Below are 26,302 nucleotides of genomic sequence, written 5' to 3' on the forward strand. Positions count from 1 at the left end.
GAAGATTTTGCCGCATTACAGCACTGTAAACAGTGCTGTAATGACCATCCATGTTAGAGTTCTCCAGAGGAACAGAAGCAGTGGTGTGTGAGTGAGTGTTTAGACATTATTTTATGGTATTGACTTCTGTGATCGTGGATGCCCAGCACATGTGAACTTTGTAGGGCAGGTCCTGCAGGAGGAAGCTGAGGCTCAGTGTTGAGGCAGAGAAATCTCAAGTTTTCCCTGTAAGGCCTTTCAGTGATTAGACAAAACACACCCACAGGATGGAGGGTTTCTTCCTTACTTAATGTCAGCTCATATAGCCAAAGCTATAGCGCCTAGATTAACGCTGGATTCTGTGCCTGGTGCTGTAACCAATCCAGTTGATACCTGTGTTAAGAAATCTCTAGGCAGGTACTTAAAAGCTTTGAAAAATATGCTGGTGTTTTCTATTCTTCTTCTTTCTTTCTTTTTTTTTAAATGCTGACTAGGACCCAATCAGTAAATTGGCCCAACTTGCACTTTGAAAAGCATTGCTACTGATACATGTATTATATCTAGAAATGGGTTGCTGGTTGCAGCAAAGCTGGTTGCTTCAGCTTTCTCATACATTGCCAGCGTTCCCTGAAGCAGTTGTACCGATGTACATTCCCACTGGCAGTGCGAATTCCCTTGATGGCAACTGATAATTTCAGTTTCCTTGTCTTTCTTCAGCTTCCCTCCAGGTAGGGAAGGTTTTTAACACTCGGTAATCAACTTTAAACGAGGAGAATGTTGTGAATCACTGTGTTGTACAACTGTAACTTATAAAAATCTTGTACGTCAATGACACTTCAATAAAAGCTCTACTAAACAAAAGAGAGCAGCTGCAGAGTTATTAACACCTCCAGCAGATATCAGTGTCTGTCCAGAAATGAATGGCACTGCTTTCTTTGCGTTGTATTTGTATTCAGATTGCATACAGCGAAATGGACTGGTGTTTGGTGTCCGTATTTGTGAGAATCAAGACATGTGTAGTTTCATGTAACCACCCCTGCAGCTGGGATACAGAATGGTTCCATCTCCTCACAACATTACCTTGCACAACTCTTCCCTTCCTCCCTGCCTTGTGGTTTTCACCTGTCCCAGACTGTCACGTGGATGGGATCACACAGCGTGTGAGCTCTTGCGGTCTGGCCCCGCTGCTGCGCTGTCAGTGCTCCATGTGTTTTGAATGCTGGGTGGTGCTGCCGTGTGTTTAACCTCTCCAGCCTGTTTAACCTTTTACTCTTTGAGGACATTTGGGTTTCTTCCCCGGTTTTTGACAGTTGTGAATTGTAAGTCACTGTGTGCAGGTTTTATTGTGAACATGTATTAACTCTCCCTGGAGAAGGGAATGGCAACCCACTTCAGTATTCTTGCCTGGAGAATCCCATGGACAGAGGAGCCTGGCAGGCTACAGTCCATGGGATCACACAGATTCAGACACGACTGAAGCGACTTAACATGCATGCATGTATGTTAACTCTGTAGGGTATATAGTCAGGTAGAATTGTTGAGTCATTCGTTAAGTATGGTTGTATCTGATTAAAGCTGAAGAACTTTTCTTGAGTGATTTTATGATTTTGCACCGATCCCAGCACTGTCAGAAAGCTTCAGTTGCTCCGTATTCTTATTAGTACTTGGTATTATCTGTCTCTTTTATTTTAGAAGTTCTAATAGTTATACAGTGGTTTCTCATCGTGGCTTTAGTTTGCATTTCCCTAATGGCTAATGATGTTGCTTTTCATGTGCTTATGTGCCATCTTTGGTGAAACAGTTGTTAAATCTTTTGCCCATTTTTAAAGTTGGGTTATTTTCTTACTGTCGTGTTTTAAATGTCTTTTCTATGATCTGGGTACAAGTCCTTGTCCGGTGCTGTGCTTCGCAGATGTTCTCTCACAGTCTGAGTTTTTATTAAGCTCAGTTTATTGTTTTTAACTTTTATGGATTGTGCTTTTGGTGTTATATCTAAGAATGATTTCCATAATCAAGTTCATGAAGATTTTCTCATGTTTTTTTCCTAAAAGATTTGTAGCTTTAGGTTTTACTTTTATATTTAAAAGGGCTTCCCTGGTGGCTCAGAGGGTAAAGTGTCTGCCTGCAATGCAGGAGACTAGGGTTCGATCCCTAAGTTGGGAAAATCCCCTGTAGCAGGAAATGGCAACCAACTCCAGTACTCTTGCCTGGAGAATCCCATAGACGGAGGAGCCTGGTAGGGAACAGTCCACGGGGTCGCACAGAGTCGGTTTATATTTAAGATCCATTTTGAATTGAATTTCTGTAAGGTATGAGGTATAGGTCGAGTTTCACTTCTTTTGCATATAGAGATCCATTAAAAAAGAAAATACTTCTTGGTCACACCACACACTATGTGGGATCTTAGTTCCTGATCTAGGATCAAACCCTCGCCCTCTGCAGTGGAAGCGCAGTCTTGACCACTGGACCACCAAGAAAGTCCTTCTGATTATTGAAGTACCCTTTGTTGAAAAGGATATCCTTTCTCCATTGAGTTGCTCTTGCATCTTTGTTTCAAATCAGTTGGCCGTAGTTACGTGGGTTTACTTCTGGTCTGCATCTGCCCACTGGCCCGTGTGCCTCTTCACCAGCACCCCACCGCCTCGCGTGCTGTTCTACATAGTGAGTCTTAGAGCGGGGTGGTCTAAGTTATCCAGCTCCAGCCTGGCTGTTGTAGCCTCATTTGCCTTTATGCTGTCCATTTGTCTGTGTCGGTATGAACTCATACATCATTATTACTTCATGATTTATAGAGTATTATTTTATTATGATCATTTATTTTGCTCAGATTATTGCAGATTTGATCTGTGGTAGATAGATTCCATCATTCTTTGAGCACTCTGCTAGCGCTTGGGATTCCCCAGTGACTCAGCAGTGAAGAATTTCCCTGCAGTGCAGGAGATGCAGGAGACACAGGTTGGATCCCTGGGTGGGGAAGAGGAGGAAATGACAACACGCTCCAGTATTCTTATGAGGAAAATCCTGTGGACAGAGGAGCCTGGCAGGCTAAGATCTATGGGGTTGCAAGAGGCATACACTGAAGTGACTGAGCGTGCACGCTGCCTCCTGGCATAACAGAATATTCCAGGTTCTCTTACACTTTTCCTGTCCTAGCCCTCCAAGGCCTGGAGTCAACCATTTTCCTATGGAGATCTAGTTTCCTTTATTGTAGAACGATATTTAGAGACCAAGGTCTGACAGCTAAATGTGCTCACCTTCTTACTAGGTTGTCATTGTGTCTAGAGTCTTGAGGTGGACAAACCAGGATCAGTAATGTATTTATGTGTGCGCACATATGCACGTCTGTGAACACTAAAACCAGTTGGTTCTTAACGATAAGCACCTGTTTCTGTCCAGCACCTGAGAATCCTTTCTCACCTCCCCTTCTGTGTCTGTAATGCTTTCACTCAGCAGGGTTCTTCTGAGATTCGTTCATACCGTGTGCCTGAATAGTTCATTCCTTTTTATTGCTGAGGTTTATTCCTTTTAATGGACATACTGCAATTTTAGGAAGTTTGCTGGGCTTTCCCCCAAAGTGATAGTACCATTTCGCACTTCCGCCAGCAGCCTTGGAGCCTTCTGATCTCTCTACATTATGCCCCCTGTGGGCATCGTCAGCCCTTTGAACTTCGTACTTTGTAGTAGGTGTGTTGTGGCGTCTCATGTGGTTTTGCCTTTCCCTAATGACTGTTGGTCTTTAATGCCTTTCCATGTGTTTCCTGTCCATTGCTTGGTATTTATTCAAATCTTTTGCCCATTCCTTGACAGTTGAGGTTTTTCTTATTGTTCAGTCTTGAGAGTTCTTTATATATTCTGGATACAAGTCTCTATAAGATGTGTGGTTTATAATTACTTTCTCTTAGTCTTTGGCTTGGCTTTTATCCCTTTAGTAGTATTTGAAAATAAGTTGTTACCTTTGATGAATCCAATTTATAAACTTTTTTCTTTTATGGATTGTGCTTTTGGGTGTTTATCTAATAAGATCTCTGTAAACCTAAAATCAAAAATATTTTTTACAAGTTTTATAATTGGGGGTTTATATTTAGTCTTGAATAAATTTTTGTATATAGGGTAAGACTAGATCTATTAATTTTTCTAAGTATGAATATCCATTTGTTCAGGCATCATTTGTTTAAAAGATTATTTTTCTCCATTGAATTTTACCTTTGCACCTTTGTGGAAAATCTATTGATCCTATATGAGGGGTTCTGTTTTGGGACTCCGTTCTATTCCATTTCTTTCTCTATGTGCCAGTACCACACTGTCTTGATTACTGGATCTTCATAATTAGTTCAGTTCAGACAGTATGTTTTCCAGCTTTGCTTTTTTTCAAAGTAGTTGTGGCTATTTTAGGTTCTTTACATTTTCCTGCGGGAGAAGGCAATGGCACCCCACTCCAGTACTCTTGCCTGGAAAATCCCATGGATGGAGGAGCCTGGTAGGCTATAGTCCATGGGGTCGCTAAGAGTCGGACACCACTGAGCGACTTCACTTTCACTTTTCACTTTCATGCATTGGAGAAGGAAATGGCAACCCACTCCAGTGTTCTTGCCTGGAGAATCCCAGGGACGGGGGAGCCTGGTGGGCTGCCGTCTATGGGGTCACACAGAGTCGGACACGACTGAAGTGACTTAGCAGCAGCAGCAGCAGGAATTTTAGAATGTTTGTCAGTTCCTACAAAAAAGTATACTGGGATTTTGATGGGGTTGTGTTGAATCTATAGAGCACTTTGGGGAGAGTGCTATCTTAATATTTGAGTCTTTTGATCCATATAATGATATATCTTATTTACTTAGATCTTTAGTTTTAGTTTCTCTCAAATATTTAGCAGTTTTCAGTGCATGTCTTCACTCTGACGTGTTAGTCACTCATTCATGTCCAACCCTTGGTGACCCCCTGGACTGTAGCCCATCAGGCTCTTTTGTCCATGGATTTCTCCAGGTAAGAATACTGGAGTAGGTTGCCATTCCCTTCTCCAGGGGATCTTCCCCACCCAGAAATCAAACCCAAGTCTCCTGCATTGCAGGCAGATTCTTTACCATCTGAGTCACAAGGGAAGCTCAAAGTGAAAGTAAAGTTGCTCAGTCGTGTCCGACTCTTGCAACCCCATGGACTGTAACCTGCCAGGCTCCTCTGTCCAGGGGATTTTTCAGGCAAGAATACTAGAGTGTGTTGCCATTTCCTTCTCCAGGGGATCTTCCCAGCCCAGGGATTGAACTCCGGTCTTCCGCACTGCAGGCAGACTCTTTTATTGTCTGAGCTACCAGGGAAACCCATGTCTATCACATCTATCAACTAAATAGGGGTATTCTTTCATTTTGATTTTTGATTACACACATATATAGAAATTGAGTTGAAACAACTTGTTTCCTGCAACTTTGCCGAAACTCATTCATTCTAACAACTTTTCGTAGGTACAGTAGATTTACTACACAGGTGATCATGTCATCTATGAATAAAAACAGTTTTAATTCTGCTTTCTCAACGTGGATTCTTTTATTTCTGTTTGACTTTGGATTTTTATTTGAAATACCGAAAGCCTGTATTCCATGTCTGGTCCATCCCCACACAAGTATTTGTTGGCTTTATTTTTACTTTTAGATTTTGTGTAGCCTTAACATTGTTCTAAAAGTCAGACCCGTATTTAAAAACCGTATAAAAAAGTGACTTAAAAGCAGTCACTCCCATCTGTTATCATACTCCTGTGTCCCTCTTCATTACACCCTGTTCCTATCCAGCCGGTAAATTCCACCTTTAATCTTGCCTTGTTCATAGTCTTGCCTTCCCACCATTCCATCAGTTTTCTTTAAAGTAGTTGCCCCACAGATTTTAGCAAAAGTGCAGAAATTCATTAAAATCAAGACTACGTTGTTATACAAAGTTATATAAAAGATAAGATTAAAAGATCTGGCAATTTCATAAAAGCACGAATTCTTAAACAAGTCTTTATAAATTTTATGAAAGTATGTTTATATTGGTGTGTGTGTTTAAGTTGAATTTTTTTCTGGAAGTAGATTGCAGAACTTTCATCATGTTTCAGAGGAATTTATTTAAAGAAAAAAAGGTCAAGTAAGAGAATGTCTTTAGAATGAATGAGTTTGGATCTAAATCAATCTAAAGACTGATTAGTGAGCCTTTTGTCTCTTGAGTCTTTTGTACCTTTTGAAGATAACATCTTAATTGTCTCTATTGTAATTTTTGACTGTCGTTTGTGGTCAGTCCAGTTGTACGAGTCATTTGTATATCTTTTGACCTACTGTTTTGTATCAGATTTTTAAGAATTTGAATGCACTTCACACATTTCCTTTCAGTTTAAATCTTTTTAAATGGTTGGTTATTCTTTCTAAAAGGCTTCCCTGGTGGCTCAATCTGTAAAGAATATGCCTGCAGTGCTGGAGATGTGGCTCTAATCCCTGGGTTGGGAAGATCCCGTTTAGGAGAGCGTGGCAACCCACTCAAGTATTCTTGCTTGAAGAATCCCCATGGACAGAAGAGCCTGGTGGGCTACAGTCCATGGGGTCGCAAAGAGTCGGACACTGAGCAACTAAACACATACGTAACATTCTTTTTTAAAGTTGTTAAAAGAATTTTTGAATTCCTGCTGTCAAATCACTAAAATACCCAGTACGCGAATGGCAGTGAAGGGTAAGGTTATTCAAAGCACACGTGAAAAATTCAGTTGAAAAGAATCCTTGAACAACTTGCCACATGCAGCTTCCCGTGCCGCATCAGCTTCCGTTCTCTGTGTCCCCTTAGTCCGTGGTGACGAAACCCTCAGGCGCTGCAGCTGTCCTGGCTGAGCGTGAGCTCAGTCCGGGTCTGCCTCCCAGCAGCTGAGTGACCTGTTCGTCTCCTCACCTAGCAAATGAGAATAGTAGTCACGCCTACCTCATATATGCCTGTTTGTTACATAAATAAAAGTTTAGGTAGAAGAAGACTTGGAAGCAGAAATGTTTCCGCAAACTTCAGGACTCTTCCCCTGCACCCACCCATGTTAAATGCGCAGGTTCCACTGGGGCAGATTTCAGGTGGCTGGGTGATGTCATCATCTTCTGAGGTTTAAAACAGACCAGAGTGGTGGTGTTAGTTGTCACTAGTTATGTCTGCTAAATTTTTAATAAGAATTTTCTTTTTTTATTTCTCCCAAGCCAAACTAGCAAGACGCAGTCAAGAACGAGACAATCTTGGAATGCTGGTCTGGTCACCTAATCAAAATCTATCAGAAGCAAAATGTAAGTTTTAAAGCACTTTTGTCTTCCATCTTTCTTATTTACTGCAAACTTTTAGACTTACCTTTGTAGCTAAAAGTCTATAGGTATATTACATTTATTTTACATTTTTTAAGTAATTTGAAGAATCTGAAAATATGTTCTTTGTTGTATCCTGTCATAATGATTTAAAGATTCTTAAAGTATGGTTTCATAATTTACTTTATATGTAAAATGTGGAAATAGCTAATATTCTGAAGTAACTAGAAGGAAAGGTTCAGAGTGGAAAGAAAATGATAATACAGTGTATAACTCCTTCAGCTGGGAATTTATAGATCTATAAAGATGAAAAGTTGAACAGAAGATTACTTCGTGGAAGGATTGCAGAGGGCACATGCATTTACTGAAAACAGATTTCATGATGTACGGTTCGGCCTGGCCAGAGGCAGAGCTTGGCTCTTTTGTGTTTACATTTTGGGAGCATGAATATTCTGAGCTACTTTGGGGTTTCTTTTAAGGGGTGGGGATCCTAGAGTGAGATTAATTGTATTTCCCAAGTTTGCCTTTTCACTTTTTCTGTCCCCTCTGCTCAGATGATCAGGCAAGAATAACTTTATATTTGATACATTGCCATAAATCTTTGCTGTTTTCAAAGTTTTTGTTTTTGTCATAGCTTTAAAGACAGAAAAAATCCTAAATTCTCCTCTTTGAGAATTATTCAGTGTGTGTGGGGTTGTCCATGGACAGAATTTATGGGGATTTGTGAACTTGGAAATCACATGCCTTTTTTTTTTTTTATGGTTTATGCATGGTTTTCTGGAGAAAACTGGGTTTTTCAAGGGCTCTTTGAAAGAAATTGGATAAGAATCAGTGTTCTAAAATGTATTAGGGCTTAGAAAGCATCAGTGGTAAATGTTGGTCAGGAAACTTGAATTGTGAATGAAGGCTGTACTCTCAGGCTTCGATCAGAATTTGCCAGATTGTGTTTTACAGTCGATGTCAACAGGTTTCCTCCATCATGTAACAGTTAGAGGTGATGCATATTGAATGTACACCTCTTGTACAGGTAACACGCATGTTTGCACATTTAAGATGCAGAGAGCTCATATGGTAAAGAAATGTTTAATTTTGACCAAAAAGGATCTTTTTTTTTAAATACAGTACCTTCTGTGGAGCACAGGAAATTCAACTACTCTTAGTAATGCTAAATTTAGCAAGAATAAAGTAATCTCAAATCTAAGATTTTTAGAGTATCTTAATTTTGCCTCTATGCCAAATCCTTTGACTGTGTGGATCACAATAAACTGTGGAAAATCCTGAAAGAGATGGGAATACCAGACCACCTGACCTGCCTCTCGAGAAACCTATATGCAGGTCAGGAAGCAACAGTTAGAACTGGACATGGAACAACAACAGCTTTCCAAATAGGGAAAGGAGTACGTCAAGGCTGTATATTGTCACCCTGCTTATTTAACTTATATGCAGAGTACATCATGAGAAACGCTGGGCTGGATGAAGCACAAGCTGGAGTCAAGTTTGCCGGGAGAAATATCAATAACCTCAGATATGCAGATGACACTACCCTTATGGCAGAAAGTGAAGAGGAACTAAAAAGCCTCTTGATGTGAAAGAGGAGAGTAAAAGTGAAAGAGGAGAGTGAAAAAGTTGGCTTAAAGCTCAACATTCAGAAAACGAAGATCATGGCATCTGGTCCCATCACTTCATGGCAAATAGATGGGGAAACAGTGTCAGACTGTATTTTTGGGGGCTCCAAAATCACTGCAGATGGTGATTGCAGCCATGAAATTAAAAGATGCTTACTCCTTGGAAGGAAGGTTGTGACCAACCTAGATAGCATATTAAAAAGCAGAGACATTACTTTGCCAACAAAGGTCCGTCTAGTCAAGGCTATGGTTTTTCCAGTGGTCATGTATGGATATGAAAGTTGGACTGTGAAGAAAGCTGAGTGCCGAAGAATTGATGCTTTTGAACTGTGGTGTTGGAGAAGACTCTTGACAGTCCCTTGGACTGCAAGGAGATCCAGCCAGTCCATGCTAAAGGAGATCAGCCCTGGGATTTCTTTGGAAGGACTGATGCTGAAGCTGAAACTCCAATACTTTGGCGACCTCATGCGAAGGGTTGACTCATTGGAAAAGAGTCTGATGCTGGGAGGGATTAGGGGCAGGAGGAGAAGGGAACAGAGGATGAGATGGCTGAATGGCATCACCGACTCGATGGACATGAGTTTGGGTGGACTCTGGGAGTTGGCGATGGACAGGGAGGCCTGGCGTGCTGTGATTCATGGGGTCGCAAAGAGTCGGACATGACTGATCGACTGAACTGAAACTAACAAGTATGGGTGCACCATAGTTTAGTCTTTTCTTCTTGTATTTTTATTCTTATTTTTTAAAAAGCACATTTCCTCCAAAAGTATCTCAATTAGGGTTATATTGAATTTGTGTTTTTTCAGTGAGAATTGATTTCCTTCACATTTTTATTGAGCCGTCTTGTGTGCCTGGTAGGTACCAGGAGGGAGGGATTCAGGAAGTTTATATTCTGATGCACAAAGAGGGGGGCAATGAAATGTAAACAGATCATTTATGTGTATTTTCTTTAGTCCAGCTGCTTCCTTTTAGTTGCAAAAACCTGGGATCTGGAAAAGTTAGGTCAAATGTTTAGGGTCCCTCAGCTAGTTAGTAGCCAATGTTGGTCTAGATTTCTGGTTTGAGCTCTTATGACACAGGTCTCCCTTGGTGTGCTGTCTGATTTAATAAACGAAAATATTTAAAGTATTACTTATATTACATAGTTGCTCTTGTGTGTGTCTAAGTAAAACTTCCTTAAGGAAAGATGCAACCTTTGGAGTATGCCTAGAAAATGTGCAGAGACGCATTTCATGTAGAGGAAATGTGGACAAGTCCAAGTAGCATAGATGAGAACAATGGCATTTGGGTATTATTATACACATTATTGTAGCAAATTACATGATTAAATGGTGACATGATATTTAGGGGGCAAAGGCACAAATGATGGTTCGGTCCTATAAGGGAATCTGGAGGTCGGGCAGTGAGAGAAACCGGAAATCATCACCTCTCCAAAGACAGCCACACTGGAAGGTTGGAATTTGCTGGCCGAACTTTAAAGAAAAAAATTAACGCTTTCAACAGGGTAGACATATAGAACTTAAAATCGTGTCAAATTAGGGATTTTAAAGTAAGCTTTAGCTTTTAGGGGATGAGAACCCTCCTTGGACCTGCATATAAAAAGTTATTTCTGCATTAAGTCATATGACTTCAGTACCCATTTTCAAAATTATAAGTGAAAGTTTCACAGGTATGTAGTAAATGCCTAAACTTTCATAGAAATATATATAGTAAACGTGTCGGGGTCTCTATTCACAACTTTCTAGATGACTGTAAGTTGAAGTCAGAAGACCTGACAGTTGCCACTAGGCGCCCTGGGGTCTGAGCCCACCTCTGCCCTCTGGACGCAACCAGAGCCCGCTCCCCTTGTCCTCATCCCTCTTGCTGAGTTCTCCATGGTGCTCTCCCCTCACTTCCTCCTGGGCATGGCTGAAGTGTCCCTGGGGGCCCTTCTTGACCACACACAGAGACCATACTGCCTGATCTCCCTTTCCTTGGTTCCACCTTTCTCCCCTGTTCATAACCCCTCAGCTGGAGGTGGGCTTGAAAGGAAGTTCTTTTACATGGTTGAAATTCACAACTCACAAATTTAGAAACTTCATTTTATATTAACAGTAACATAAAAAACACATTTCTCCTCCTTTTTGTGGTTCTGATATTGGCGTAATTGTTTAAAATACAAAACCTTAAAATTTTGTGTTCATTGAGGTGGTTTCTGTCACATTAAAATTTGGGAACTGTTCTTTACACATCAGTGTTACTCTCTAATTCATTGATTCATCATAGTCACCTGGGATCATTATAAAAACAAACCCATAACATCAAGAGTACATTGGATTCTTTCCTTGATCTGAGTGTATTCATTTCCTGAAAATGAACCCAGCTGTATCCTTCCATATGTGCTCTTCTCTACACACATCATACTTTACTAGACCATGCACACACACATATGTTCATAAACATGAACACAGATACATATTTATACACATACATTACAAAACAGGGTGGAACCCGAGTCAGTATTCTAAAGATGCTTATCAGACAGTTCTTATCAGTCAGGATTGGGAACTGTGAACTGGGACGCAGGTCTGGTGGTGTTCAGGGACTGAGTCGGTGCCTCTAAGTATTTATGTATATGTATATTTTTGTACAGAGAATTTATAAAAATACTTCTTATTTTACAAGTGATGAAATGGACTTAGCTGCAAGTTCCTGATAGAAAAAGGACTCTTACTCATCGTCCAGGGCTGTTTGCACTATAGCTCACTGTGAGATTATAGGTGAAACAAGGGTTAGTCTTTTTCTCCCTCTTTTAATGTCAGGAAAAGTTGCCTTTAATTGAGGAAGATGCAGACCTTGTGAGCGTGGTTCCTTCCTCAGCTTGTGGCACAGAACAGCTCCCGAGAGCAGACAGGACAGGCTTGAGGGCACAGCCGCCTGCTGGGGCTCGGCCGTCAGGTGCTCATGTGCTGCGACAGGGGTGCAGGCGGCTAGCAGGCTAGTTGCCACTGCGTGCGTCTCATTCCTTGCCACAGACTTGGGGCGTGTTTAAGGAGAAAGATGGTTATTTTGATTAGTCACAACTAAATGTCCTTCATTCCAGTGATGATCAGTTTCTACAACAGAGAATATGCATATGCCTTTCTGGAAAATATACCAGTGTATAAGTACTAGAGTAAATGGGGAGGAGTGCACTTATCTTTTTATTGGAAAAAAATTTAATGCAACACACAAGCAAGTTTAAATCTAACAGTTAAATGGTTAGTCCTGGAAGGCATGATGGGCCGCCTACTCTTAGATGAGGAGGGCCCTGCAGCACTGAGGCGGGGGAGGACGTGATTCAGGGTGGACCAGGTAGGACTAGATGCTCGAGGCTGAATTCCATTGTTTCTTATTTCGCTTGATGAGATTGTGAGATTGGGCTGGATTTGTAGTGTTTACTGGGATGCAGAGGATGGGGAAACTTTTTCTATAAAGTGGGCTTTTAACAAAACTACATGAAGAAATAGCTTTGTTGTAAAGGAAGCATGTTGTATCCCTGATGAAGAGAGACTGGTGCTTTCATCATAGTCTGGCTGAGTCCCTGGCTGATCTTAACTTCTTAAGCCTACTACTCCCACCTCCAGATACCACGGGGATTGTTGAAATGTTGTAGTGATGTCTGTGCCCACCAGGTGGCACAATTGCTTTACCTAACTGATTCAAGCTCATTTTGATTCTCAGTGAGTTACGGTGATGATTCATTTCTTATTTTAATAGCTCAAGGAGACACCACAATGTTTGTTATCATATTCTTGAAGAAAACTTTAGCATGCTGTTTTTGAGTTATGAGAGAGAAAGTGGTACCGTATCTCCTTTGCAGCACCTGCAGCTATAGTAAATTGGATGGTAAAAACTTTACAGCTGTCCTAAGGCTGTGGGTTTGTCCTCAGCAAAGGTGCCAGCCTCTTGCTCTGCACAGACTGTGCAGGATCACAGGTATTCCAGGTTGCTGCAGTATCTGGGGAGGGAAGGGTGAGCTAAGGTTACTGTGGCAGTTTTCTTCTGCATTCTTCCCAGTTTTGCAGTCGAATTTAAGTTTCTTACTAATGATACTGGGAGCATTTAGATCATTGGGTTAGAAGATGAATATAGAAACTTGTGAAGCTTTGCTCAAGGCGGTCCTCGGTCTGTTAGCCTCTGTCTCCGTCACGTCCTTCATCAACCACAGTTTTGTTTTCTTGACTCCATTCAAATGGAATGGACTGTGTTGCTGCCTTGCTCAGCATTCTCGCCATGGAGCTGTCTTTATCTGAAGTGAACCTCTCCTGACTCCCTTACTCAGGGGAGAGGATTGCTAACTGAGGTTTAACTCAATGGGTCCTGGGGCCAGACACTCGGGGTGCATTGATACAAGAGTCCTGTGTCTGCCTTTACCAGCTGTGTGACTCTGGCCAAGTGGTCTAACCTCTCTGCACCTCAGTGTCTTCGTTTGTGGATAGGAGTGATAGTAGAACTATTGGAGAGGATTAAAAAGAGAAGCCTAGTAAAGAGCTTAGAACAGTGGCCCGCATGTAGCAGATTCTCAGACGTTAGTGACTTTTGTTAATCAGTACAGCTCCATGGGGTCGCAAAGAGTCGGACACGACTGAACTACTGAACTGAACTGAACAGCTGCTGAGGCTTCAGGAAGTTTCTCTTGAATGCCCGTCATCACCGCCACTGCATTCTCAGGCTGTCCTGCGACTGCGCTTGTTGCCATGTGTATTTACGTTCTCTTCTGTCACCTGTGTGTTGGTTCACGGTACTGCAGGGAATCGTTTTTCTTTTGTATTTGGCCTGCTGTTTAATACAGTGTTCTGTACGTAGTGAGGGTAGTTCAGTAAGTGTTTGACTAAGCTCTGTTAAATTTTGTACATTTTCTTGATGAATCTTACACACATTCTACCTTTAAATGATGTTACCCCTCCAACAACTCATTCAGTTGTGCTATGCATAATGGTAAGTTGTTGTCAAAAAAGGCATGGTTTGTGTAGTTCTTTAAAGGATGCATCCATCATGATCTAAGATTGGACCATTCTTCCTGGCTGTTTCTGTAGGAGCTTTCAAGTTTTTAAAAACACGGCATTATGCAATGATAGGATTGTTTTTAAAGCAGAATACACTTAACCCTGTGTCTGAGTCTCCTGCTTCTGATGCCAGATTAGAGTGTCAGCTAAGCTACACAAGGCAAGTCTGCCTGTGGCTCCCGATGACCCTGGTCCTGTCCCGAGCGCACTGGGGAAGGCTGCTGGGGGCGGAGCCTGGGCCTTTCCCTAAGCCCCGGGGACTTTGCTTGTCAACCTGATCACACTCAGTCAGCCTCTCTGCCTGCAATGGCTGTTTGCCCCAGATTAGGATGAACTCTGGTTAACCTTTAATCTTCTAGAGACAAAATCAAGATTATTGTTGCCAGGTAATAGAAAGTGCTGGGAATGCCCCCCCAACTCCTGCCGCGTTCTTTGTCTCAGGCAGCTGGCACTTCTCTCGTTTCCCTTGTTTCATCTTTGTCCCCCACCTCAAGTATCCAGGCATCCTTTGTTTTTCATAGGAGCAGGTGGGAGTCAATTTTGTTTTCTGAGATTGAAAGCTCATTTTTGCTTAAAAAAGCCATGCGGGAGGTTTTCAAAATGTTCCATTTTCTTCATGACCTGCCAAGAGCTCCTGGCAGGCTGTGTAAAGCAGCCAGGCAGGTGTTGGGGAGGGCCTTGGGAGCACAGAAGCTGAGGTGAGGGTCCCTGTCCACTGCTGCTGAGAGGGAACAGGGGCTGGGGACGGCTCAGAGAGGGCAGGCAGGGGAGACAGGCCTGTCACAGCACTGTCTGTGCCTGTGGCTGTACTGAATTCACGCTTGTCCAGAACGCTCTTTGAGTAGCCGGGGACCGGAGGCCTTCCCTCCGTGGTGTAGTTTTCAGTCACGTGATAACCTAGCTCTGCTGGTGTGAGCAAGTTGCTGGGGGTAGCACAGTCTTAAATACGGTGCTTGTCAGGCACCACTGGATACGAACTCATTTTATCAACAGACAGAGCCAGGATTTGACCTGAGTCTTTCTTACCCCATACCTAACCTGTGCTGCCTCTCTTTACTTCCCTTTCTTTGTTTTAGTTAAGGTATAGTTAATTTACAGTATTGTGTTAATTTCAGGTGAAGACCAAAGTGATTCAGATTTATATATATATATTTTTCCAGATTATTTTCCTTTATAACTTATTACAAGATACTAAATATAATCCTCTGTGCTATACAGTAAATCCTTGTTACTTGTCTTAATGTGTATAGTGGTTTGTATTTGTTAATCCCATGCCCCTAATTTATCTACCCCTTCCCTCTCTCCTTCAGTAACCATAAGTTTGTTTTCTATGTCTGTGAGTCTGTTTGTTTTATGTATAGATAGATTTGTATTATTTTTTTAGATTCCACATACACATGATATATAATATTGGTCTTTTTCTGCCTGACCTCATTTAGTATAATAATCTCTAGGTTCATCCATGTTGCTGCAGATGGCAATATTTCATTCTTTTTTATGCCTGAGTAGTAGTCCATTGTATAAATACACTGCATCTCCTTAAGCCATCTGTTAGTGAGCACTTGGGTTGTTCCCGTGTCTTGGCTTTTGTAAAAACTGCTCCTGTGAACATTGGAGTGCCTCTATCTTTTCCAGATACGTGTGCAGGAGTGGGATCGTGTGTTCTGTGGTAACAGAACCTCCGCACTGTTCTCCCTGGCTGCCACACCAGTTTACATTCCCACCAGCAGTGTGGGCGGGTGCACTTTTCTCCACACTCTCTCCAGCATTTGTTATCTGTAGCCTTTTTGATGATATGTGCTGCCTTTCACCTTGCTAGAAAAAGAACCTAAGATGTTAACATTGTACATATCACAGTCCGCTAGCATCCATTCAGCAAACGTTTGTCTAGCTTTTATTGAACACTGGGCAGGGGGACTATGAAAGAATAAAGAACTGGGTTTTCACTGGCAGGTGTCAGACGGTAGTCCTTTTCTAAGCTGCAAGGCCCCCGTATGTTCACTTATTTCATCGGACCTTCAAGGCCAGGTGATGTCACCTCAGTAGCTGTGATACAGTTCTTTCTCCCTTTGCTTCAGGTTTGAGTCCTGAGGGTGGTCTCTAAGAGCACCTAGAAGATGTGACTTAAAAAGCCACCTTATGCTGTTTGCTGTTGTTGCTCAGTCGCTAAGTCACATCTGACTCTTTGCGGCCCGATGAACTGCAGCATGCCAGGCTTCTCTGTCCTCTGTCTCCCGGAATTTGCTCAAACTCATGTCCATTGACTCGGTGATGCCATCAACCATCTCATCCTCTGTCACCTGCTTCTCCTTTTGCCTTCAATCTTTCCCAGCATCAGGATCTTTTTCAGTGAGTTGGCTTTTCACATCAGGTGGCCAAAGTATTGGAGCTTCAGCATCAGTCCTTCCAATGAGTATTCAGGGTTAATTTCCTTTAGGATTGACTGGTTTGATCTTCTTGAAGTCCAAGGGACTGTCAAGAATCTTCTCCAGCACCACAGTTTAAAAGCATCAATTCTTCTGTGCTCAGCCTTCTTTATGGTCCAACTCTCACATCCATACATGACTACTAGAAAAACCATAGCTTTGACTATGCACACCTTTGGTGGCAAAGTGATATCTCTGCTTTTTAATATGCTGTCTGGGTTTATCATAGCTTTCCTTCCAAGGAGCAAGTGTCTTTTAATTTCATGGCTATAGTCATCATCCACAGTGATTTTTGAGCCTAAGAAAAGAAAATTTGTTACTATTTCCATTTTTCCCCCTTCTATTTGCCATGAAATGATAGAACCGGATAGATCTTAGTTTTTTGCATGTTGAGTTTCAAGCCAGCTTTTTCATTCTCCTCTTTCACCTTTATCAAGAGGCTCTTTAGTTTCTCTTCACTTTCTGCCATTAGAGTGGTGTCATCTGCATATCTGAGGTTGTTGGTATTTCTCCCGGCAATCTGTGTACAACATGGCACATATTACATCCACATTTAGCAGCAGCAGCTGGGATCCACTGTTTTAGTCTGTTTTACTGGTCCTACCACCAGTTAATTTCTTATATAAAAACAAAAGAACAGATAAAGATAGAAAAAGCATCTAAAGGATGGTTTTGTTTCCCTTGTAAGGTTTTTAGGTAAATCTGATCAGAAACAATGGGGACCATTTTAGTGGACTGTTACTGATGTAGCAGACTGTGGTTCTGCCCTAAGAGGGTGGGCAGGGCAGGCTCCCAAGGGCTCCTGCATAACAGCCGGCCTGTGTGTTTACTTGCCTAAAGACCATGTGACTGACTGGGGATCACGTGACTGAATGTGTGCACACACCACACATTCCATATCTGTTAAGGTAAGTAAGAGCTTCTGGAAACCTGTATGCTCACAGAGACTAAATAGCAGAGGTTTGAGGTGCGTTTATTGTTCATTCAGCAGATATTTATAAAAAGAAGGAACCCATAAAGCAGACCTCCAGGGCTGACCATCAGTTGACTCTAGTTTCTTTTTCTCTCTTCCTCTCACGTGTTCTTGACTTGAGCACATCTCATTACCTGGCTTTTGTCCTCTGACCTGAGGTCCACCCCCAGGGTCTGGGGTGCCTTGGACAGCATTTAGGCTTCTCTCAGGCAGCCATGCAGCCACCAGCTTTAGCAACCTTACTTTTCAAGGCTTTTTTTTTTTTTAAAAGAACCTTCCATCATTTTTCTGTTATTTGGCATAATACCCTGTTGTGAAGTAATAAGCAAGGGATGTACTTTGAAACATTTCAGCCCCCAATTAAAAAATCACCAGTTTCAACTTTGGGGATAAACGAGGGCCTTTATCATTTACTGACTCTCAGGTAAATTGGAATTTTACTCAGTGGAGTAGCCAGTCAGTTTGTGAGTATATTAGATGTAAAAAAAAAACAACCCAGAAAATTAGTGCCTTACTATTAAAATGCACTATATGTAGTTACTGTCTGAATTAAATTGGGTCTTTGTCAGTGGAAAAAAATCCCCCCTGGTATTAGAACATATGCTAAAGAATTTGCATTCACTCTCAGAGTTGATTTCTGTTTCCCACTTGGTGGTCAGCTTGACCGCAGCTAGGGAGGATGGTACCGTGGAGCTGGATCTCGTGCTGAGACCAGGCGCTGTGACTCTCTCAGGCGTCTTCTGCTGGCTCTGTCGCCCTCAGCCTGTCCCTCAGCTCAGGTCTGGTCGTTGCCCCTGGAAAGTGAGATCTGAGGGAAGGGCCTTGTGTTTGTTTCCTGCAATTCTGTGCTCCCTGCGTTTTCCTTTCTGAGTTCGCCTTGCTTTTGTAGTTGGTAAGGAGAGTCACACAGGAGCAGAAGGAGGTGCTGTTTGTTAGCGGTCTCTTCCTGTTCTGGGGGCAACCTGGGACGTGTAGTTCCTGGGGTTTATCTCCTAGATTTTCTTTAACATGAAAGTAGGTTGCTTGCTCTTCCATCTGAGAATAAACCCCCATTTCATATTTCTTTTTATTTATAAATAATTATGTTTTCAAGTACCAAAGTAATATTTGCTTATCATAGAAAATTTAAGTAGAACCTTGTTTTAAAAAAAGAAAAAACCAGAATCATAACCTCACCATCCAGAAATAAGCACTGTGAGTATTTGTTTGTTCAGCCACTTCTCTGTGAGATCTGTATATGTGAGATCCATCACGAGGTGACACTGTACGACTCTGCTCCGCTCCCGTCTTGCCTTTGTCTTCATCCTCGTGCATGGCAGGCCTGAGTATATATGTAGTCAACAGCAGTTCTGGTGCCCGTAGACCGTGCCCTCCTGCTCCTGTTCACGGCCTCCTGTCTTGTTTTTCAGTGGATGAATACATCGCCATTGCCAAAGAGAAGCATGGGTACAACATGGAGCAGGTAATGGTGGGATTTTGTTGTTGTTAAAAATGGGTTTTATAGCTCAGTTGTTAGGTGTCTCGTGTTCTGTGTGTTAGGCAGCATGGTTTCCTCATTAGCCATGTCTGGTGGTTACTGGCAGTGCTACAGGGGCTCTGATCTACTTGTTACTGCCTGAGATGAGCAGTAGAGACCCTTGGCCTGGAGGGGCGTCTGTGGGCTCCGCCGGTCCTCCCTGCTCAGGTCTACTTGGGCACAGTGCTTTCTTACTTGAATATATGATTTGTTTCTTGATCTTGTGGTTTCTTGACTCATGTTGTCACACTCAAGTCTACTCAGACCTGTTTTAATTGTTTTGAATCATTTTTCAGGTTGTAAAATTTTACTCAGTTGTTAAGAATTGTTTGGAGCCAATTAATGAGAAATCCACAAGATTAATTTTTCTCCAGAAGCATGATATCTTATTTCAACCTTATTTTTAGTTACAGTTTTTTTCAGATTATCACCTTAAGTCAGATTAATACTTTCTTTGTATTGATCTAGATTTTACAGCCTGTAAATAATCTTTTTTCATTTACCCTAATGCCCAAGGATACCACTAATTTTGGTTACATAGACATGGACCCTTTCTTTCTGCCATGGCCTCACTTTTGGTTGTTTTATCTGGTAGAACTGTTAGGGAAGGCAGTTACAAGAAGGTAGTTCCAGAATCTTTTGAAGCAAGAAATGTATGTCTCTTTCTCCAAAACCTGCTCTTGAACCTCACAAAGCTGCTTAGAAAATCATTAATTTTTCATTTTGTTTAGAAAGTGTAACTATTATTGGGTGACTGCTAAGTGCACTTGTATGAAATTTGTGAGTATTTTGGTCTCCCAAAGTATGATTATTTCCACTGTAAAGTAGAATTGCGGGGAGTTTTCTTAGAAAAGTATTCCTGAATTCTCTTGTTTCTACTTTGTTCCTTACTCATTTGTATTTTTTTTCCTTTCTGGGCTGAAAAACGAAACACTTTATGTTTGAACTTTTTGGCCAAAGGAAAACAGTGGTGTGCTTTTTGAGTCACTTTCTCTTTTCATGTCCACTGGCACTAGAGTGTGACCCTTTTACGAGCGCAGATTCCAGAGCCCGCTGCTTCTGCCATTGTCCACTGTGACCATCAGCAAGTTACTGGGTTTCTCAGGCCCCTGTATTCCAGTTTGAGTCATGAGAAGATGGGGACTTACCTTGTGGGGCCTGAGCTGGACGGGTTAGTGCACAGAGGGGCACAGCAGCAGTGTCTGTGAGTTCCCATGTGTGTTCGTCAGGGTGTAAAATGTGCTTCCCTTTGCCAGCCTCATTTCCACGATGTTTTAGTCACATTGTTGGTCTAAAAATTTCACTGATACTATTTTTCTAGGCTCTTGGGATGCTCTTTTGGCATAAGCATAATATTGAAAAATCATTGGCTGATTTGCCCAACTTTACCCCCTTCCCAGATGAGTGGACTGTGGAAGATAAAGTCTTGTTTGAGCAAGCCTTTAGTTTTCACGGGAAAACTTTTCATAGAATCCAACAAATGGTGAGTAGGTGAGACCACTGTGTGTGTGCGCCAGCGCCCCAGGAGGGCTGCCCTCCTCCAGTGTGAAAGGTCCTGTGTTTGGTGCAGTGGGAGCTGCTGGGTGGGCAACATTTCCTCGCACCTCCCCGCTTGATAGCCCCTCGGCCCAGCTCTTGGGTCAGGACTGCCCAGAGTGTCCTGAGAGAAAGGGTCTCTTGACGGGGAATGGGTGAGGCGCAGCATCGGAGGCACTGTCTCCTCGAGGAGTTCTGCCGATCCCTCACGTTTTAGAATGGTATTTGGTGGACTCCTACCATGAACACTAATTGACGGTCACATTAGTGTTAAAATGAATTCCTTAAAAAACAACCTAGAAATTGTTAGAAGCTTCAGCTGTGTGAAAACCCTGATTCATCTTAAACTGACTCTGCAGTCTTTCATGGGCCAAGTTTCACTTGGAGTCAAAACTTCAGTCGTTTGAAACTGTATCGATGAGGGTTCTATGAATTCAGAGAAAAATGACTGTGACTTACGACATTTCTGAATATGTGAGCGTGATCCTTACAAAATATATATACATACATTTGATTTTTAAAGATTAAACCTGAACCAGCTCATCTCTTCTGTCTAGCTTCCTGATAAATCTATAGCAAGTCTGGTGAAGTTCTACTACTCCTGGAAGAAGACGAGGACTAAAACCAGCGTGATGGACCGCCACGCTCGGAGACAGAAGCGTGAGCGGGAGGAGAGGTCAGTAGGCACGGGTGGTGTCCCAGCCGTCCGGGGAGCTCTGACGGCCCTGGCATCTCTAGGAGCAGGTGGACACACAGAGGAAAGGGAGGGGAACCAGTTTCCCCAGGGCCTTCAGAGTGGACCCAAAATTTACACAGATGAGCTGCGTTCAGGGTGTTAACGTTCTGAAGGCATCTTTCCTCAGCACTCTGCAGTCACAGTGAGTGAACTTCCCCACACGTTCCTCTCTTCCCCTTAGGGGGGTGTATCTTTTAGCAAAAAGGAATCTCTTACTTCCCGGGTTGAAATTTACTCATGTACTTCTGCAGGATTCAGCTGACATGTTTTTATGTCTGATTTGTTAAAAATCTGCAGTTGAGATTTCCTTCCTCCCTTTCTCGACCATCTGTTCTGTGTATGTGAGCGAGAGCGCTGGTAGGGGATCCTTTTATGACTTCTTTATAAGGAGCTTAGTCTTAGGGACAGCTCAGTGTGCAGGACACACCTGAGACACCACACCCGCAGCCTTTTGTACACAGAGGCATGGAAGCGGCCTGTGCTTACCCACAGAAGTGGGTTCTGGTCTCAGTGAGAGGCCTGCTGGTGGGGTCCATGCACTCATCCCCAGGCCTCTGTCTCCTCAGGTCTGAAGGCAAGACACAGAATGGGTTTTGTGTTAGTGGGAATATAGGTGGCTTTTAAAAATTATGTTTCTATATTACTTTTATAAATTAACAATGCAAAAATAAAATGAAGGAATAAAGTAAACTCTATGATCTTCATGGCCCTGTCTCAGAAGAGTGTTTTATGATTTCAAATGAAAGGAATGATGTGTGGGGACAAGTCGATAATCAGGTGTCACTTCTGGAGAATTCTAAGGTCTGGGCACAAGTATAAAATGAGAGCAATGTGAAGAACATGTGCAGAGCTCTTTCCAGCTGTAAGATTCTGTGAAATTGTTGACCTTGACAGTCTGCATATTTTTTGGTCTGTATCACGTGTAACCAGTGGGTCTATTTATGGGTCAGTACTCTCTGTAACCAAAGAAAAGCAGCAAACTATTGAATTTGTTTTTAGTGTTAGCAACTTTTGATTAACATTTTTTGTTTTTATTATACCTTAGGTTTAATTCACTGTTTGTGAAGTAAATCTATTACTACAAACAGGTGCAGTTTACTAAGTTGGAATCAGAATTAAATCTAAAAAAGAAAGATTGGGATTTGTCATCCTTGAGGATGGAACCATAATGGTTTGGCGAACATGCCCGAGTTCTCACTTTCCGTCTGCCTACGGGTGCTCCTGTCTGCCCTGTGCACCTGTACCACCATCAGGACGCAGACAGAGGAGGGACACGGGCCCCTGGAAGACCCCAGGAGACAGCTGACTTTCTGGCGGGACCTGCCCGTGAAGGGAATGGCAGGGCTGGGGAGAATCCCCTCCGCCCCCAGCCCTTTCTCCTCTCAGCGCCTTCCTCAGCCAGAACTGCTTACAGTGTGGGCCTGGGTAGAGAGAAGAGGACGGGGTGCCGGTGGGCGTCCCACCGGGGTGGGCCCATGAGACAAGGGGTGTTGACACTTGAAGCCCTGAGTGCTGTGCCACCAGCCCTGCTCAGCTGGCTTTAGCTGCGGGTAGACATGGCAGCTGTCTGGCCTCTGGGAGCCGTCATGCTCATTTTTTGTAAAGCTCCTACCCCGGACAGAGCTTTTTTGTTTTTTTAATACTTCATGGAAGGATATAAACAAAAGCATTTGAAGCACCGTATCGGTGTGAGCGTTCTTTTTGAAGTTCACTTTGAGTTTTTTAGGCCACCAGAAACTTTCTCAAATTCTCAGAATTGTGTAGCTGTGGGTACACAGATGGGACATGAAAATGAGTTTTTACTTGTGGGTGAATTTATTCTCAGTATCATGAACCTGTATTCTTGAATAATTTCTCAGTTATATCTAATGATCATGTCCTGGTCCTCTACTAGATAATTAAGGAGAATTAAAGTCTTAAATTTGATATTTTTAGTTGAGAGAAAACACTTTACAAATATAAAGTGACAATGTTCTAGGCTTGGTTTGGGAGGTAGAAACCTATTTCAATAGCTTTTTAAATCATTTAGACTAAAAGAACTATGGCGTTGGTATTTTATTTGAATTGTAAAAACATTTTTCTCAACATTCTGAAAACATATACTAATTTTATATTAAATCAATTTCTTGCTTATATTTGTATATTAAATAGAATTAGCACAAAATAATCTTTGAGTAACTTGTTTTTGTCTTCCAGTGAGGATGAACTGGAAGAAACAAATGGAAATAACCCCATTGACATGGAGATTGATCAAAACAAGGAAAGCAAAAAGGAGGTATTTTTTCCCCTAGTATTATTAAGGCAAATACATTTCATTTACTAGTTTCAAAGTAAAGCGTTCTTTTTCCTTAGTCTACTTAATATATTAAGTGCCACATGGGAGACTTCCCTGGTGGCTTCCCTGGTGACTCAGACGGTAAAAGTGTCTGCCTACAATGCGGGAGACCCGGGTTCGATCCCTGGGTTGGGAAGATGCCGCGGAGAAGGAAATGGCAGCCCACTCCAGTATTCTTGCCTGGGAAGTCCCATGGACAGAGGAGCCTGGCAGGCTGCAGTCCATGGGGTCACAAAGAGTTGGACACGAGTGAGCGACTTCACTTTCACTTTCAGGAGACATCGTGGTATGTATGAGTTTTGAAACAATATTACCAATAACCTCAGATATGCAGATGACACCACCCTTATGGCAGAAAGTGAAGAGGAACTCAAAAGCCTCTTGATGAAAGTGAAAGAGGAGAGTGAAAAAGTTGGCTTAAAGCTCAACATTCAGAAAACGAAGATCATGGCATCTGGTCCCATCACTTCATGGGAAATAGATGGGGAAACGGTATCAGACTTTATTTTTGGGGCTCCGAAATCACTGCAGATGGTGATTTCAGCCATGAAATTAAAAGATACTTACTCCTTGGAAGGAAAGTTATGACCAACCTAGATAGCATATTAAAAAGCAGAGACATTACTTTGCCAACAAAGGTCCGTCTAGTCAAGGCTATGGTTTTTCCAGTGATCATGAATGGATGTGAAAGTTGGACTGTGAAGAAAGCTGAGCTCCGAAGAATTGATGCTTTTGAACTGTGGTGTTGGAGAAGACTCTTGAGAGTCCCTTGGACTGCAAGGAGATCCAACCAGTCCATTCTGAAGGAGATCAGTTCTGGGTGTTCTTTGGAAGGAATGATGCTAAAGCTGAAACTCCAGTACTTTGGCCACCTCATGCGAAGAGTTGACTCATTGGAAAAGAGTCTGATGCTGGGAGGGATTGGGGGCAGGAGGAGAAGGGGACGACAGAGGATGAGATGGCTGGATGGCATCACTGACTCGATGGACATAGTTTGGGTGAACTCCAGGAGTAGGTGATGGACAGGGAGGCCTGGCATGTTGCAATTCATGGGGTCGCAAAGAGTCGGACACGACCTAGCGACTGAACTGAACTGAACTGAACCTTGCTTTATAGAACTTAAGAGTTTTGTTTGCCAAGAAATATAAGAAAGGAAGCCTTAAAGGGGAAGATGGCATTAATGAGAGGTTTTCTGTAGGGTAGCAGTCCTCACTGCCCTCTTTGCTGGGCACTCGCTCAGCAGGTTAGAAAGGGGCCTCTTGCCCTCCTCTCGGCCGTGGGCTCCTTCCTCCTGTGGGCGCCCGGGGCCTGTGCCCTCTAGGTCATGGAGAAACTTTAATCTCTCTCACGTTTTAAAAACCATGATGCCAGAGGTGTTCAGTCTCTGGATTCAAGAGACCCACAAACCCCTACAATCATATATGACTTTGGGGGGTATATTTATAGCATTTATTTATTATAAACTGTTCACTGAGAACAAGAGGGTATCTGGGTGATCTTAGCCTTTGAAATGAGGGTGATAAACTTGGATTCTTTTGCTGATTCATAACTGAATAAAGCACGTGTAGGATCCCTGAGGACCCTCTGAGGACACCAGGCCTTGTCACTGTGGCCCAGTGGAAACCCCCACAATGCAGACCTCCCTGCAGGCGGTCCCTGATGCGGCCCCCACCGCTTGGGCAGAGGTCCCAAGCCCTCTGGTGTCCGTCCGCTGGAGTCCCATTCAGGCTGGAGTGTGGAATCCCAGCATTGGTATTACTTGTACATGTGTTCAAATAAGTGTCTGTTGTTTCATTAAAATCTAAAAGTTTCTGTCTCAGAAGGTACTGAAGTATGAAAAAAAGAAAAGAGTCTAGACATACCTAAACTAAAAATATACCAATAATAAATGTTTTTTTATAGATATGTAGGAAATAACAGCTAAACAAAAGGGAAAAAATGAAAATGATTTATAACATCATCACCCTTTATCAGGTCTTTGGTAAAGAAGCCGCCTGCCAATGCAGGAGTGAAAGTGAAAGTTGCTCAGGCAACCCCATGGACTATACAGTCCATGGAATTCTCCAGGCCAGAATACTGGAGTGGGTAGCCTTTCCCTTCTCCAGGGGATCTTCCCAACCCAGGGATCAAACCCAGGTCTCCAGCATTGTAGGCAGATTCTTTACCAGCTGAGCCACAAGGGACGCCCAAGAACACTGGAGTGGGCAGCCTATCCCTTCTCCAGCGGATCTTCCCGATCCGGGAATCTGACTCAGGGTCTCCTCCACCACAGGCAGATTCTCTACCAGCTGAGTCACCAGGGAAACCTACCAGTGCAGGAGGCGTGGGTTTAATCCCTGGGTCAGGGAGATTCCCTGGAGGGGAAATGGCAACCCACTCCAGTATCTTTCCTAGAGAATCCCATGGACACAGGAGATGTGGGATGTGGGACACAGTCCATGGGGATGCAAAGAGTCAGACACGACTGAAGTGACGAAGCACCTACCCATTATCACTGTTAACATTTTGGTGACTCTTTGAGATGACCTTCTTTGTAAAATATGTGTGTGTGCCTGCTCAGTCACTTCAGTCATGTCTGACTCCTTGCCACCCCATGGACTGTAGCCCGCCAGGCTTCTCTGTCCATGGATTCTCCAAGCAAGAATACTGAAGTGGGTTGCCATATTATATAGTTCCCTGTGCTATGTTTTTGGACCATGTTTTTGCATTAAATATATAAAGCTTGTCTCTGCTAGTCCCAAACTCCCAATCCAACCACCTCTCCCCCCAGCAACCACAAGTCTGTTCTGTATGTGATTCTGTTTGTTTCATAGATAAGGTCATTTGTGTTCTATTTTAGATTTCACATATAAATGAAATCGTG

The 26,302-nt window shown here is 42.7% G+C and overlaps 1 protein-coding gene across 1 annotated transcript in view; it reads left to right on the forward strand.

Moving 5' to 3' along the window:
* Nucleotides 1-26,302, forward strand: part of RCOR1 (REST corepressor 1) — a 117,420-nt gene that overhangs the window by 75,238 nt on the left and 15,880 nt on the right. Inside the window, exons 3-7 of the mRNA XM_027521977.1 lie at nucleotides 7,167-7,250; nucleotides 18,726-18,778; nucleotides 20,154-20,315; nucleotides 20,926-21,044; nucleotides 23,301-23,379. Of these exons, the coding sequence (XP_027377778.1) occupies nucleotides 7,167-7,250; nucleotides 18,726-18,778; nucleotides 20,154-20,315; nucleotides 20,926-21,044; nucleotides 23,301-23,379 (497 nt within the window). The remainder of the gene's footprint in view (nucleotides 1-7,166; nucleotides 7,251-18,725; nucleotides 18,779-20,153; nucleotides 20,316-20,925; nucleotides 21,045-23,300; nucleotides 23,380-26,302) is intronic.

This window comes from Bos indicus x Bos taurus, chromosome 21 (genome assembly GCF_003369695.1).
Source record: "Bos indicus x Bos taurus breed Angus x Brahman F1 hybrid chromosome 21, Bos_hybrid_MaternalHap_v2.0, whole genome shotgun sequence".
NCBI lineage: Eukaryota > Metazoa > Chordata > Mammalia > Artiodactyla > Bovidae > Bos > Bos indicus x Bos taurus.